Source organism: Rhamphochromis longiceps, linkage group LG7 (genome assembly GCF_057381845.1).
Source record: "Rhamphochromis longiceps isolate RC_006_pf linkage group LG7, R_longiceps_female_GT1.1, whole genome shotgun sequence".
In the NCBI taxonomy this organism is placed as follows: domain Eukaryota; kingdom Metazoa; phylum Chordata; class Actinopteri; order Cichliformes; family Cichlidae; genus Rhamphochromis; species Rhamphochromis longiceps.
The window spans coordinates 1,318,655-1,333,886 of record NC_140563.1 but is presented as its reverse complement, the minus strand read 5'-3'; the positions used below and the strand labels follow the sequence as shown (position 1 = coordinate 1,333,886).

The 15,232-nt window shown below is 42.9% G+C and overlaps 1 protein-coding gene across 1 annotated transcript; it reads left to right on the top strand.

Moving 5' to 3' along the window:
• Nucleotides 1-4,239: 4,239 nt before the first annotated feature.
• On the top strand, nt 4,240-14,275 carry LOC146664452 (cytochrome P450 2D26-like). Its single transcript, XM_085411493.1, has 8 exons — nt 4,240-4,362; nt 8,229-8,391; nt 8,742-8,894; nt 9,004-9,097; nt 9,292-9,400; nt 12,488-12,589; nt 12,677-12,818; nt 12,927-14,275. The coding sequence occupies exons 1-8, from the start codon at nt 4,240-4,242 to the stop codon at nt 13,112-13,114; spliced, it is 1,074 nt and encodes a 357-aa protein (XP_085267619.1). The 3' UTR covers nt 13,115-14,275.
• Nucleotides 14,276-15,232: the final 957 nt, after the last annotated feature.

Here is a 15,232-nt window from a genome sequence, read left to right as displayed (position 1 = left end):
ACAACCGTAATCATCCAAGAAGAAGACACTCTCCAAGAAATTGTCATATTTGTTTATATACAGTGGGGCAAAAAAGTATTTAGTCAGCCACCGATTGTGCAAGTTCCCCCACTTAAAATGATGACAGAGGTCAGTAATTTGCACCAGAGGTACACTTCAACTGTGAGAGACAGAATGTGAAAAAAAAATCCATGAATCCACATGGTAGGATTTGTAAAGAATTTATTCGTAAATCAGGGTGGAAAATAAGTATTTGGTCACCTCAAACAAGGAAAATCTCTGGCTCTCACAGACCTGTAACGTCGTCTGTAAGAAGCTTTTCTGTCCCCCACTCGTTACCTGTATGAATGGCACCTGTTTGAACTCATCATCTGTATAAAAGACACCTGTCCACAGCCTCAAACAGTCAGACTCCAAACTGGAGGACGAAGAATACCGAGTTGCATCCCAAGAACACCATACCTACTGTGAAGCATGGGGGTGGAAACATCATGCTATGGGGCTGTTTTTCTGCCAAGGGGACAGGACGACTGATCCGTGTTAAGGACAGAATGAATGGGGCCATGTATCGTGAGATTTTGAGCCAAAACCTCCTTCCATCAGTGAGAACTTTGAAGATGAAACGAGGCTGGGTCTTCCAACATGACAATGATCCAAAACACACCGCCCGGGCAACAAAGGAGTGGCTCCGTAAGAAGCATTTGAAAGTCCTGGAGTGGCCTAGCCAGTCTCCAGACCTCAACCCCATAGAAAATCTGTGGCGGGAGTTGAAAGTCCGTGTTGCTCGGCGACAGCCCCAAAACATCACTGCTCTCGAGAAGATCTGCATGGAGGAATGGGCCAAAATACCAGCTACTGTGTGTGCAAACCTGGTAAAGACCTATAGTAAACGTTTGACCTCTGTTATTGCCAACAAAGGTTATGTTACAAAGTATTGAGTTGTATTTTTGTTATTGACCAAATACTTATTTTCCACCCTGATTTACCAATAAATTCTTTACAAATCCTACCATGTGGATTCATGGATTTTTTTTCACATTCTGTCTCTCACAGTTGAAGTGTACCTCTGGTGCAAATTACTGACCTCTGTCATCATTTTAGGTGGGGGAACTTGCACAATCGGTGGCTGACTAAATACTTTTTTGCCCCACTGTATGCATATATGTATACACATGAGCTTGAGTGGCTCTTTTTGTTGATGTGGCCTGGTGCTGTTGCACACCAGACACACAGTTGTTTCTTGCTCTATATCTTCAGTCATTGTGTGCCAAAACACGATACCACGGGCCCTGCGTTTAGTAGCTTCTGTGCCTGGTTGCCCTCTGTGGAGGATGGCGAGATAATCGTTTTGCAAAGACTTTGGGATCACTGTCTTCGGGCCTTTTATGACAATGCCATCTTCAAGGGTGAGTTAATCTCGATATGGGTAGTATTGACGAATTTCTGTGGGCAGCTGAGTTTGTCTGCAAGGCCAGCCTCTCATTATGACAGTGCTCAGTTTCTGTAGCTCTGGATCAGAGGCAGTGTGTTCCCTCAGTTCAGTCAGCCTAGAAGAAGAGATTTGTTGGATCGACATGATCTCGTTGGATCTGTGCTGATCTGTCGAGGTTGTGGGAGCACGGGACAAAGTGTCGGCAAGATACATCTGCGAGCCTTTTTTGTACACCATCTGAAAGTTGTACTTCTGCAGTCTGGCTGGAGCTGAGTGTATGGGCTTGTTTAGGATAGTGACCAACGGCTGATGATCTGATTTGGATTTGCTTTCCGTAGATGTAATCATTGAACTTGGAACATGCGAATACAACTGCAAGAAGTTCCTTCTCGATCTGCGCACAGCGCATCTCAGTCTGCGTCAGAGTACGAGAGGAGTAGGCGATCGGGGCGCCTTCCTGGAGGCATGCAGCCCCGAGTCCATACTGCGAGGCATTGCACGTAAGCGTGACGGGTTTCTGGACATCATAGTAGCTGAGAGTGGGTGGACTGGTTAGGTTCTATTTTAAAGCATCAAATGCATCTTGATGCTGCTTCAGCCAGCACCGCTGAATGTCTTTGCACGTTAGCTCCTGAAGTGGGGCTGAGAGCTCGCTGAAATTAGGAAGGAACTTTCCTAGGTAATTACAGTTTTTCTCGATTGCTAAAACACATTTCTTGAAACTATGCCTCATATTCTCACAACAGTAAACACAAATCCATAACATCTCACTCAATTTCCCAAACATCCTATTTCCAGGTCAAAATGAAGCTCTACACTCAAAACTATTCACTCTTGCTGAAAAACCAAACTTTGCCCTCAGACATCAAACACAAGCCCTCAAAAACACACACACTACAACAGAGTTTTGCACACTGGTACAATTAATTCAAAACAATAGTTCCAAAACAATTAGGTTGCTTATGGTTCTCCCCTTCAAAAACCTTTTCACATGATAAACACAAAAGACGCAACCAATGTATGTACAGTGGCACATTTTTATTCATGTACTATACAGTACAACACACACCAAAAAACATTATTCCACCTCAGCATCTTGTCTTTGGTCTGGGTCAGGCCAGAGAATCTCATCCACATCACAGGCTATATTGGCCCCAGCCAGGCAGCGGGGGTAAAATCCTCTTGCATGCCTGATCCACCCCTGGCATGCATCTACTGATATGTCTAGGCAGGCCTCTTCCATGGCCTGAAGGAGGTGAACACGGACATAAGGTTCTCGGTCATACACTTTCCACCGCCATGCCGAAAATAACTCCTCTATCGGGTTTAGAAAGGGAGAGTATGCAGGCAGAAAGATATTAGAAAACCTTGGGTTATTGGTAAACCAGTCACGAACCAGAGCAGCGCGATGGAAGCTGACGTTATCCCACACAACAACGTAGTGAGGCTGCTCTGGCTGTGCTGGTTCCCTGTAGTCCAGCTGGAACATATGTTGTCTTAAACCATCAAGAAAAGCAAGGAGAAGCATAGTGTTATAGGGTCCTAGTACGGCATGGCGGTGGAGTACCCCTCGTTGGCTGATGGCTGTGCACATAGTGACATTCCCCCCACGCTGACCAGGGACATTTACAATAGCCCGATGGCCAATTATGTTCCTCCCCCTTTTCCTTCTTTTGGTCAGGTTAAAACCTGCCTCATCCACAAAGATTATTTCATGGGGAACAGGCCGTCCTTCAATCTCAAAGATTCTCTGCAAAACACATAACACAGTAGAGTCAATCGGTACCCTGAACCACAGTTCAAGAGTGCTGAAATGGCAGCATAAACTGCCATGCTGTGATGGTACACAATACTTTATACAATATCCAAACTCATACCTGAACATATTCCACACGTTGGTTTTTCACTCTGTCAGAGTTTCGTTCGAAAGGGACTCGGTATGCCTGTTTCATCCGGAATTGATTCTTTCGGAGGATGCGGTCAATTGTGGAGAGGCTGATGGCATTTATGCCTCGAAAAAGATGATCATCCTCAATCACTCTCCTTTGAATCTCTTGCAGGCGGATTACATTATTTGCAATTACCATGTTTACAAGTTCCCTCTCTTGCCCCTCCGACAAAAGCCTTAACCTGCCTCCACCAGGTGGTCGTCTCTGTGTCCTACAAAAATAGAAGCACTCATTACTGTAACTGTCACACATTCGAAGGTTCTGATTGGTGTGTGATAAATTTTGACTCCTAGTGTTTCCACCTGGTTAATTGTGTGCTAATTGAGCTCAAGCTATGCTGACTTAAGTTAACATTATTGAATGCTAGTGCTTTCTAAATGACTACATGGTGTAAGCACTGAAAAATGTAGGGATTTGTGTGTAGAGTTTTGCAGTAACAGTTCACCAAATTTGACTCATGTGTCAAAGCAGGGAATAGTGTTTATAGTTCAGGGAAATGGGTGAGCTTTTTGAAAAATAGCGTTACGGTTTTGAAATTTTAGTTTAAAAGCCTGGTTATAGTGTTTAAGCAATCGAGAAAAACTGTAATCATCCCTAAGAAGAGGAGCTGTGACCGAGAGCTGGAGAGCTGTGACGTTTTCAGGTGTGGGCATCTCCTTGATTGCTTTGGTCTTTGCTGGATCAGGCTTTAAGCCCTTGCTTGTGAAGACATGTCCAACATAACAGACTTCTTTGAGTCGAAATTTGCACTTCAGGGGGTTGAGTCTCAGCTTGACTTCCCTTGCACGGTCGAGTACCTTTCTGAGATTCTGTTCATGCTCGTTCATATCTCTTCCACCAATGATTATGTTGTAGACAATGATAGCACAGGGGTATCCAGCAAAGATCTGCTCCATTGCACGCTGGAACACCTCGCTGGCTGAGTTTCTTTCATACGGCATTCTGAGAAAGCAGAATCTGCCAAATGGAGAGCTGAAAGTCGTGAGCATGGATGATTTGTGGTCAAGAGTTTTCTGCTAAAAGGAGCATTTTGCATCCAGGACAGAAAAGACTGTGGAGTTAGGCATTTGCGCGGCTACCTCCTCTATGGTACGCATAGGGTGATGCGGGCGTTTCAGCACTTTATTTAGATCTCTCGGCCATCCCACTGGTGCTGAAAGGCTCTGCTTTCAGAATCAACTTTTCTCTCCACCATTGTGAGCGGCTAGCTTCGCAATAACAGAAGTTTGACTTGATTGAAGCGGGAATGTTCCCAGCTAGCCTAGCGTTCGGCAAGGAGGCTGCAGCGCTGCATTATGGGATCTGTAGTTTGTATATTATTAGCGGCTCATATCGCCGGGCCATGCATAACAATAATACAGGGAGTGCAGAATTATTAGGCAAGTTGTATTTCTGAGGAATAATTTTATTATTGAACAACAACCATGTTCTCAATGAACCCAAAAAACTCATTAATATCAAAGCTGAATGTTTTTGGAAGTAGTTTTTAGTTTGTTTTTAGTTTGAGCTATTTTAGGGGGATATCTGTGTGTGCAGGTGACTATTACTGTGCATAATTATTAGGCAACTTAACAAAAAACAAATATATACCCATTTCAATTATTTATTTTTACCAGTGAAACCAATATAACATCTCCACATTCACAAATATACATTTCTGACATTCAAAAACAAAACAAAAACAAATCAGAGACCAATATAGCCACCTTTCTTTGCAAGGACACTCAAAAGCCTGCCATCCATGGATTCTGTCAGTGTTTTGATCTGTTCACCATCAACATTGCGTGCAGCAGCAACCACAGCCTCCCAGACACTGTTCAGAGAGGTGTACTGTTTTCCCTCCTTGTAAATCTCACATTTGATGATGGACCACAGGTTCTCAATGGGGTTCAGATCAGGTGAACAAGGAGGCCATGTCATTAGTTTTTCTTCTTTTATACCCTTTCTTGCAGCCACGCTGTGGAGTACTTGGACGCGTGTGATGGAGCATTGTCCTGCATGAAAATCATGTTTTGCTTGAAGGATGCAGACTTCTTCCTGTACCACTGCTTGAAGAAGGTGTCTTCCAGAAACTGGCAGTAGGACTGGGAGTTGAGCTTGACTCCATCCTCAACCCGAAAAGGCCCCACAAGCTCATCTTTGATGATACCAGCCCAAACCAGTACTCCACCTCCACCTTGCTGGCGTCTGAGTGGGACTGGAGCTCTCTGCCCTTTACCAATCCAGCCACGGGCCCATCCATCTGGCCCATCAAGACTCACTCTCATTTCATCAGTCCATAAAACCTTAGAAAAACCAGTCTTGAGATATTTCTTGGCCCAGTCTTGACGTTTCAGCTTGTGTGTCTTGTTCAGTGGTGGTCGTCTTTCAGCCTTTCTTACCTTGGCCATGTCTCTGAGTATTGCACACCTTGTGCTTTTGGGCACTCCAGTGATGTTGCAGCTCTGAAATATGGCCAAACTGGTGGCAAGTGGCATCTTGGCAGCTGCACGCTTGACTTTTCTCAGTTCATGGGCAGTTATTATGCGCCTTGGTTTTTCCACACGCTTCTTGCGACCCTGTTGACTATTTTGAATGAAACGCTTGATTGTTCGATGATCACGCTTCAGAAGCTTTGCAATTTTGAGACTGCTGCATCCCTCTGCAAGATATCTCACTGTTTTTGACTTTTCTGAGCCTGTCAAGCCCTTCTTTTGACCCATTTTGCCAAAGGAAAGGACGTTGCCTAATAATTATGCACACCTGATATAGGGTGTTGATGTCATTAGACCACACCCCTTCTCATTACAGAGATGCACATCACCTAATATGCTTAATTGGTAGTAGGCTTTCGAGCCTATACAGCTTGGAGTAAGACAACATGCATGAAGAGGATGATGTGGACAAAATACATTTGCCTAATAATTCTACACTCCCTGTACATCTTATGCCATCAGCTTGTCCTAATTTCCCTAATAAGATGGAGCGGCCGAACTTTTGACATAACTTTTTGCAAAAACTGCATAAAAAGCACTTGCAGCAACAAAAACATAATATTCCAGAAACACGCTTTGCCATCCAATCAGCTGTTCATAACACTTCCTACATTGGAATAGATGTCAGCGTGAACTTTTGCATGTCCGCCATTACCTCTTCGAAACCGGAAGTGACGTCATTTTCGCGGAAATGTAGTTTGCTTTTTTTTTTTTACCATCAGGGCCTCATGAGCCTATACTGGTGTTTTTAAAAGTTATGTTTGACTTTATGACTTTCTGTGTCGTTTCTGGGATGCTGAGGACTCATATTGCACTGCTGGAAATAGTTTATTTTGATGCACATGCTGCTTTTTTGCAAATTTGTTGTATAATATTTATTTTCGTTTTTCCTGCAGTGTATAAAAATTGGTGTATTTCAAAAATAAAACTATGAAGACAATCAAAATAAATTTCCTGTGGTGGGAAACTATCTTGTGCAACTTGTTTGGGATAAGCCTCTTAAATTTCTCTAACTAGAAATATATGTTAAAAAGCAAAAACGATTTTCAATTTTTTTTGTAGTTTATTGCACTTTTTTGCAATTTATGTAATTACTATGCACCTAATGCAGACATATTATTAAAATCTGGGCTATAATGGTTGTATTGATGTATAGCAACTTGAAATGCTCCCAAAAATGGCTCCACAGCATGTAAAAATATAATATAAGCTCTGGCGGACTTGGTTCTATGGTAGGTCTTAAAGGGTTAACAGTACTGATCTTACCTTTTTACTGTGATTGCCTAATATGTTGTTGGTATAAAACTGACTCTCTGCACAGTTGGCATTTACCCAGCCAATACAGATTGGACCTTACCTTCTTGATAAGTCAGTATTTGCCAACAGAGTTTTTCTGTATGTGTGAAGGGGGTTATCTTTATTTTTCTTTATATAAAATAATAAAAGAGCAGTATATGCTTCAAAAAACCAATTATTTTATTGAGTATAATTTGTCAATATAGCTTTACTAATATGCCACAAGCTGTGTCTAGCAGGATGCGTACACAGGGTCCTATTTTCAGGTCATAGTAGAGAAATATTAAGGACATAAATTACATTTAATTTAATTTTTTTCATAGCTGCTTTAGACCATATAAAATGTTAATTCCTCTGGTCGGTAAATATGTGAAGGACCAAAAAGCTCTCCAGAGAGTGATCCGTACAGCAGAACGCTGCTGCAGGATTGCTCTCCCCCCGCTTCAGGACACCTACACCAGGAGATGCCGGACTAGAGCAGCGCAGATACTGAAGGACCCGTCCCATCCTGGCAACAAACTGTTCCAACTTCTGCAATCTGGTAGAAGGTTCAGCATCTTCCGGGCAAGGACAGAGAGACTCAAGAGGAGCTTCTATCCCCAAGCCATCCGTGCCCTAAACACACACACCCGCCCTCTCACATCATCTATAATTGACTGAGACAGGACTCTTCCAGACACTAAACCAAGGCACAATGTACATTTCAATTCCTTTAATTTTAAATATGTTTATATTGTCTATCCTGTAAAATAGTCAGATGTCTATTCATATTAATGTACAGAATTCACCTGCTTGCTGCTACAACTGCACATTCACCCGGTGTATATACTATGTGTATGTATATATATATATAATGTTCTTCCTCTACCCCCCCCCCCCCCCCCCCCCCCCCCCATTTTTGCACATGTCGAGGAGCGTGTCAGGCTACATTTCACTGTGTGTTATACTTGTATAACTATGCATGTGACAAATAAAGAACCTTGAACCTTGAACCATGTTTAAAGCCCCTTCAAAATGTAATATTCATCTGAGGGTGTGACGCATGGATTTCAAACATGTCATTTTGTTTCCTCCCAGCTGAGGAAGTCTTATGGAGATGTCTACAGTATTTTCATCGGTTGTAAATCAGCTGTAGTCATCAATGGTGTAAAGGCCATGAAGGAGGCTATGGTGACCAAGGCTGCTGATTTTGCTGGACGACCTCAAGGCTTGTTCATTAATGAGCTCAGTGATGGGAAAGGTAGAATTTACATCATATGTTATATGAGGTATAATGGAATAATAGTAAAATCTTCTTTATCAGAAATTCTAAGTGCGACTCAGAGTCAAATGTATGTTTTGGTGGGTGTTTTGTTGCTGCTTCTCCAGTGCCCCTGTCGTGACTTTCGCGTGCATCAAAACAAGCGAAACAGACTCACAGTGGTTTATGTTTCCTACCTGGGAAAGTTGATGTTGCTGATGTTTTACTGACTTTAAACTACACTGTGAGGATCAATTGTTCACTTACGTTTTAGGCCAAGAGGTTGGAGAGCTTTGGAACAGGGAACATTTTTGAGTTCTTTCTTCTTTATGTTGCTCAACCTGTTGTAGGAGTCATTATGGCAGATTATGGCTCTAAGTGGAGGGAACAGCGTCGCTTTGCTTTGATGACTTTGAGGAACTTTGGTCTGGGAAAGAATTCAATGGAGGAGAGAATTCATGACGAGATCAAACACATCATCAGTACCCTGGAAAAGAACGTTGGTATGTTCATCGATGGGTTCACGCAACAGTTTTGCACAGTGCTGTTGGTTTCAGAATATTGATTTGTACTCTCGTACAGTGCTGTCTTGTTTCATTATGTCTCCTACAGGTAAAACAATGAGCCCTAAGGTTATGTTTCATAATGCAGCCTCCAACATCATCTGCCAGGTTCTGTTTGCTAGACGCTACAAGTACGATGATGAGTTAGGGTGTCGAAAAACAATGCAGAATTACAGCAAATGAAAAGCACCCATTATTAAAAACTTGACTAATCCTATGTTTAGTTCATCATTCACTCGTGGCATTTACCACATTGCTAATTTTCATTTTCTCTTTAAATATCATTAACTGTTGTTTGTTATGTAACATTTGTTTTTGACTTTCTTTACAACACATTGTATGATGCAACATCTCCCACAGAACGATGTCAGCACGAGATAGACCGAGTGTTAGACGGGAAGGACCGCGCCAGTTTTGAAGATAGACACAATATGCCCTACGTGCAGGTACAAATCATACAACATATGTCTGGTCATATGTTTACTCATATTTTACAATGAAGACAAGAAGACCCAAATGCAGGGTATTGCAGACTGAACATTTCGACTGGTTATGTCGCTGTAGTATTGTCATGATCGAGCCAGCGTTTTGAGTTTTCATTTATGTTGATGGTTTGCGTTTAAGTTCATTTAGTTATAAGCTTCTAGGTTTCCCAGTTACGGTTCATTGTTTATTAGATTATGTGGGCTCAAATTTTGGTCATAAATATTTTTTAACCTTGTAAACCCAAATATCTGAAAGTTTTATGTTTCCGCATCTATAGAGGAGAATTTGTGAGTGTGTAAAAAGGATTTGTGTTTGTAAAAGATATTTACACAAGTTACAAATTTTTTTGCTATGGTCTGCTTACAGATACAAAACAAAACAAAAACAGAAGCATTTATGTGTCGACTAGGCGTGCGACAATACACAAAATTGATGGTTCGGTTCGACACTTTGGTGTCATGGTTTGATATTTTTTCGATACAAAAAAATGTTCATGCCTTTTTTCATTTGCAATTTATTAGAATTATAAATATTTCTTTTACCTCAAAAGTACAGTTTTTCAATTAAATGCTGCTGAAACAACAAAATAATCTTCTTCCTCCCAGTGTTATTTCCGCTCTACGGGGTCCGCTTTTCTGCAAAGCCGCCTCCACTCAGCACGCTCAAGGGCGTCGTTCAGGTTGGCGCCAATCTTTACGTCGTCTTTAATTCGGTCCATCCATCGCCTTTTTGGTCTGCCCCTTGGTCGCCGGCCTTGGGGGCTGAGTCGCAGTGCTGTTCTTGCCACCAATTTTTTGTCACTTCTGACCACATGCCCGTACCATCGCAGTCGCGCTCCTTGCATCTTCTCCGTAATTGGTGCGATGCCCAGCCGCTTTCTGATGTCGATGTTCGTGACGTGGTCCCATCGTGTCAGGCCCAGGCACTATCGCAGCATCCGCATTTCCATTGTGTGAAGGGCCTGTTTGTGCTTTGCGGCGGCTGGCCAACACTGATCCGTAAATGGCCACAGGGTGCACAACGCTCTTGTAGATCTTCGACTTGAGGCGGTCAGGCATTCGTCGGTCGCACAGGACACCATTGACTTGGCTTCACTTCATCCAGGCCGCATTAATCCTGGCTCGTACGTCTGGCAGGATGTCGCCATCGTTGCTGATCATTGATCCGAGGTACTTGAAGTGAGATACTCTTGCCAGGTGCTGTCGGTTTGGGGGCCGGCTTCTAAGTACTCAGTTTTTTTCAACCTCAGCCCGTACTCAATCAGGCGTGTCTTCCATTGCTATGTTTGGTGTTGCAGCTCCATTCGAGATTCAGCTGCGAGGAAGACATCATCAGCATTGAGGAGTGTCCAAGGGTGGGGAGCTTGGAGGTCAGCGGTCGCAGTGTCCATGCAGAGGATGAAGACAAGCGGGGACAGCACGGAGCCGTGGTGCACGCCCACAGTGATGTTGAAAGGTGGTGATGTTCCCACTGGGCTTCTGACTCTGCTGGTCACATTTCTGTACAAGAGCTTGATCCAATTGACGTAGGCCTCGGGGACCCTGTGTGATCGCAGAGAGTGCCAGATCAGGTCATGAGGGACTCGGTCGAAAGCCTTTTCCTGGTCGAGGAAGACCATATAGATGGTCTTCTTCTCTCGGTGCTTCTCCAACAGCAGGCGGGCCTCATAGATGGCATCTATTGTGCCGCATCCTTTGACGAAGCCACACTGGTTGGGCGTTATTGTGATGATTTCTTGCAGCCTGGCGTTGATGATCAGCTCGAAAATCTTCATGGTGTGGCACAGGAGTCGAATTGGGCGGTAATTGAGAAATACTTGCTCCAACGTTTGAGAATGATGGGCAGGTCATGGAGGATCTGATGGTTGGCATCCTTGATGTGTTTGACCTGGCCGATGTCCTGCGTTGCTCGATGGCGGTTTCTGGCGAGGCGGTAGATTTTGTTCGCTCCCCCAGGCATGTCCAGTTCTTTGTAGAGTTTGTTATAATGTGACGCCTTTGCCGCTACTATTGCCTTCTTCGTGGCCGATTGAAGGGCCCTGTAGTGTTGATAGTCGCCATCGTTGCGAGACTGAAGCCACATCTTGAATGCTGTCTGATTGTTTGCTGCACGCTGTCATTGACAGCAATAAAAGTTGCAATTGCCCTGTCTATTTCTTTTGCCCTCTTATAACCATGTGCTAACGGCTGTCTAAATGACTCGGGTAGAGTTTGTAGCATGTGTGCTTGTTGTTGTTTTTGTCTGCTTCCACTTGTCTTTGCACTAGGGTGATGTCGACATAAATGTGCAGTCATATTCGTTGTGTTCCCACCGATGGAATTGAGCATTGCGTGACACAATCCAACATACTGTTGTACTTTTGTCCATGACGTGTTTACCATCAGGGTCATGCTTCACATGAAAACCAAAATAGTTCCAAACGCCAGATCTGAACGATGGTGCGGGAGGTTCAATTTCGGGTAGCGTTGAGGCAGTTGCCATGTTGCAACGAGCTTAACTTCTGTCTCGCTAGCTTGAGTGAATGCATATGGGCGGTGCTTAGTGGATCTGTGCTCGACAATGCAGCCTAGGCGGAGTAGTCAAACGCAGATCCACTGAACTCTCAACACAGACAGCATCATCAGAAGAAAAGTTGATAAAATAAATGAAAAATTTTGTATTGTTCGATACATATGCGTACCGAACCGAAAGCACTGTATCCAACAGTTCAATACAAACACATGTATTGTTGCACCCCTAGTGTTGACAATGCACAACTTTCAAGGATAGAAGACATACTAAAGACAGAGACAAGAAGACTCACATTAAACATGAAGACGGAGACAAATGCTTTGCAATGGACCTTATGCTTCTCACCTTATAACATCTGGGAGAGGCTTCGGACAAAGTTTGCTTTGTCATTGATTGAAGCCATTGATTTGGATAGCTGTTGTAATCATTCATTCATTACAATCTCTTTATAGAGAGAAACTAGATAACTGCTAGTACTAGTGAGCCTGCACTGTTTGTCTTTTGCTCTATGCTACATAAAACATGTCTTAATCCAGGCAGTGATTCATGAAGTACAGAGGGTTGCCAACACTGTTCCTCTCAGCGTCTTCCACTGCACCACCAGGAACACAGAGCTCATGGGATATTCCATTCCCAGGGTAAGAGGCAACCGGCTATATAGGTTTTAGGAATAGAGGCAATGAAGAGTTTTCTTAATGTCTTTTATTGTTTTGGTGTTTTTTCAGGGTACAGTAATTACCCAGAATCTGACCTCAGTACTCAACGAGGACGGACAGTGGAAATTCCCTCATGAATTCAACCCAGAAAACTTCCTAAATGACCAAGGAGAGTTTGTTAAACCAGAGGCTTTCATGCCTTTCTCTGCAGGTACAAGAGCATAGACAAATCTTACTTGGAGCAGCAGCAGAGACAGGGTTGTAATATGTTGTCAAATATGTGAACTACATGGTACTGAGACCTTTTTTAATGTCTCAGGTCCTCGGATTTGTCTCGGAGAGGGTCTGGCTCGTATGGAGCTCTTCCTCATCATGGTGACTCTGCTGATGAGATATCAGTTCATCTGGCCCGAGGACGCAGGAGAACCAGACTTCAGTCCGGTCTACGGGATCACCTTAACTCCCAAACCTTTTAGCATGAAGATCCAACTCAGGACACCACAGTGAGATGGTGTGCCGACGCTGTAGCTCAGTGACTCAGATAAAAATAGAGGCATACTTAGAATTGAATAAAAATAAATTTCTGCTGCCTTAAAGTCAACAGTCACAAAAGTAAAATATACATAAATTGGGCGAGTGCACCTATCCCAACATAGGGTTTGATCCTTAATTAGTCTCTAAACTATGTATTAGATTTTCCCAAATACTGCAGGGTCTACCCTGAGGCAACGCTTTGTGTGATTTGGAGCTATATAAAAAAAACCTGACCAACAGTCATCCAACATCTAATTTGGAAAAAAAAAAAGATGTGTGGATGTGAATCAAATCAAATTCAAATTCAAATTTTATTTGTCACGTACACAGTCATACACGGTACGATATGTAGTGAAATGCTTGGACAACTGCTCGTGACCTAAAGAGAACAAAAAAGGAAAAGGCTATGAATAAGATAGGAAATAAATATGAAAAATTAAAAAGGGTAAATTTAACTAGGAAGGAATAAAATATAAATTAAGGTTAAAAATGAAATAACTGTACAACACAAATTAGAATGAAGGGTAAATTTAACTGGGAAGAATAAGATAAAAGATAAATATATAAATTAAAGTTGAAAATAAAATAACTGTACAACAAAATACACAATATAGAACTAAATAAGAATGTATGAAGAAATATAAATAAATATATACACAATAACAGCAGCTGTACAAGTATTAACTGGAAATGAAGAATATAGTGACCAGTGTTGTGCGATCCACATTATGTCTTGTGCAGTGCAAACATGCTTAAAGTGATTTAAGTGATGAAGTGAAAACAATGTCCAGAAAGTCCAGTGTGTGTGTAAGAACTGTATGTGTGGGTCAGGACTGTGTGGTGGTGTGATTGAGAGACCGTATCGCCTGCGGGAAGAAGCTCCTCCTCAGTCTCTCTGTGTTGGTCTTCAGGGAGCGGAATCGCTTTCCTGACCTCAGCAGAGAGAACAGTCTGTTGTTGGGATGGCTGAGGTCCTTCACCATCTTCCTGGCCTTGGTCCAGCACCGCCTGCTGTAGATTGAGTGCAGGTCAGGGAGCTCGGAGCGGATGGTGCGCTCAGCTGACCGCACCACACCCATCATTGTGTTAATAAAGAGTGTTTTCTCTCATAGAAGTGAAACAATAAATCCATTACAACCCAGATTTGTGTGTGTTGTTTTACACTCTCATGGTTATGCAGACTCTTTTTTGAGGTCATCTTTTGTGACAATTAATTTTAGTTATTGGTTGTTCAGCAGATCTTCCTGGTTTTCAGACATTAACAGAAACTCATTTACAACTGTCCCAGATTTAAAAACTCACAAAACACATGTATAGTCTTTACATCAGCCCGAATTACAGGTCTTTATAGATTTTGATGGTAAGAAACACTTTAACTTAAAATGGGTTAACAGACAATTTTTAATTTCATCATTTCACAGAAGTTATTATAAATACAAATAAAAATAACATCATTAGTTTTTTCACTTGATATAATAATAATAATAACTTTCGGTTGTTAAACAAACATTGTGAAGTTTGCGGACGACACTACAGTGGTGGGTCTTATCACCAACTGTGATGAGACGGCTTACAGGGAGGAGGTCAGCGCCCTGACCCACTGGTGTCAAGACAACCATCTCACCCTCAACGTCGCAAAGACAAAGGAGTTGATAGTGGACTTCCGGAGGTGCAGAGAAGTACACACCCCCATCACCATCAACGGCGCTGCTGTGGAGAGAGTGAGCAGCTTCCGGGTCCTTGGAGTACATCTGGCTGAGGATCTTACGTGGTCAGTACACACAAACAAAACAGTGAAGAAGGCGCAGCAGCGCCTCTTCTTTCTCAGGAGACTGAAAAGATTTGGCATGAGCCCCCGCATCCTCAGGACCTTCTATCACTGTGCCATTGAGAGCATCCTCACTGGATGCATCACCACCTGGTATGGCAACAGCACCGCCTACAACTGCAAAGCTCTCCAGCGAGTAGTGCGGTGCTCTGAACGGATAATTGGAGGTGAGCTTCCCTCCCTCCAAGACATCTACAGGAAGCGGTGCCTGAGGAAAGCGGGGAGGATCATCAAGGACTCCAGTCACCCCAGCATAAACTGTT

What these genes read in the sequence shown, in the direction of transcription:
- LOC146664452 (XM_085411493.1), top strand. Translation starts at nt 4,240, where the DNA reads ATGATAGCACAGGGGTATCCAGCAAAGATCTGCTCCATTGCACGCTGG. An exon ending in TGAGCTCAGTGATGGGAAAG is followed by an intron (nt 8,392 to 8,741) that starts GTAGAATTTACA and finishes AACCTGTTGTAG; the next exon opens with GAGTCATTATGGCAGATTAT. An exon ending in TTTCATGCCTTTCTCTGCAG is followed by an intron (nt 12,819 to 12,926) that starts GTACAAGAGCAT and finishes TTAATGTCTCAG; the next exon opens with GTCCTCGGATTTGTCTCGGA.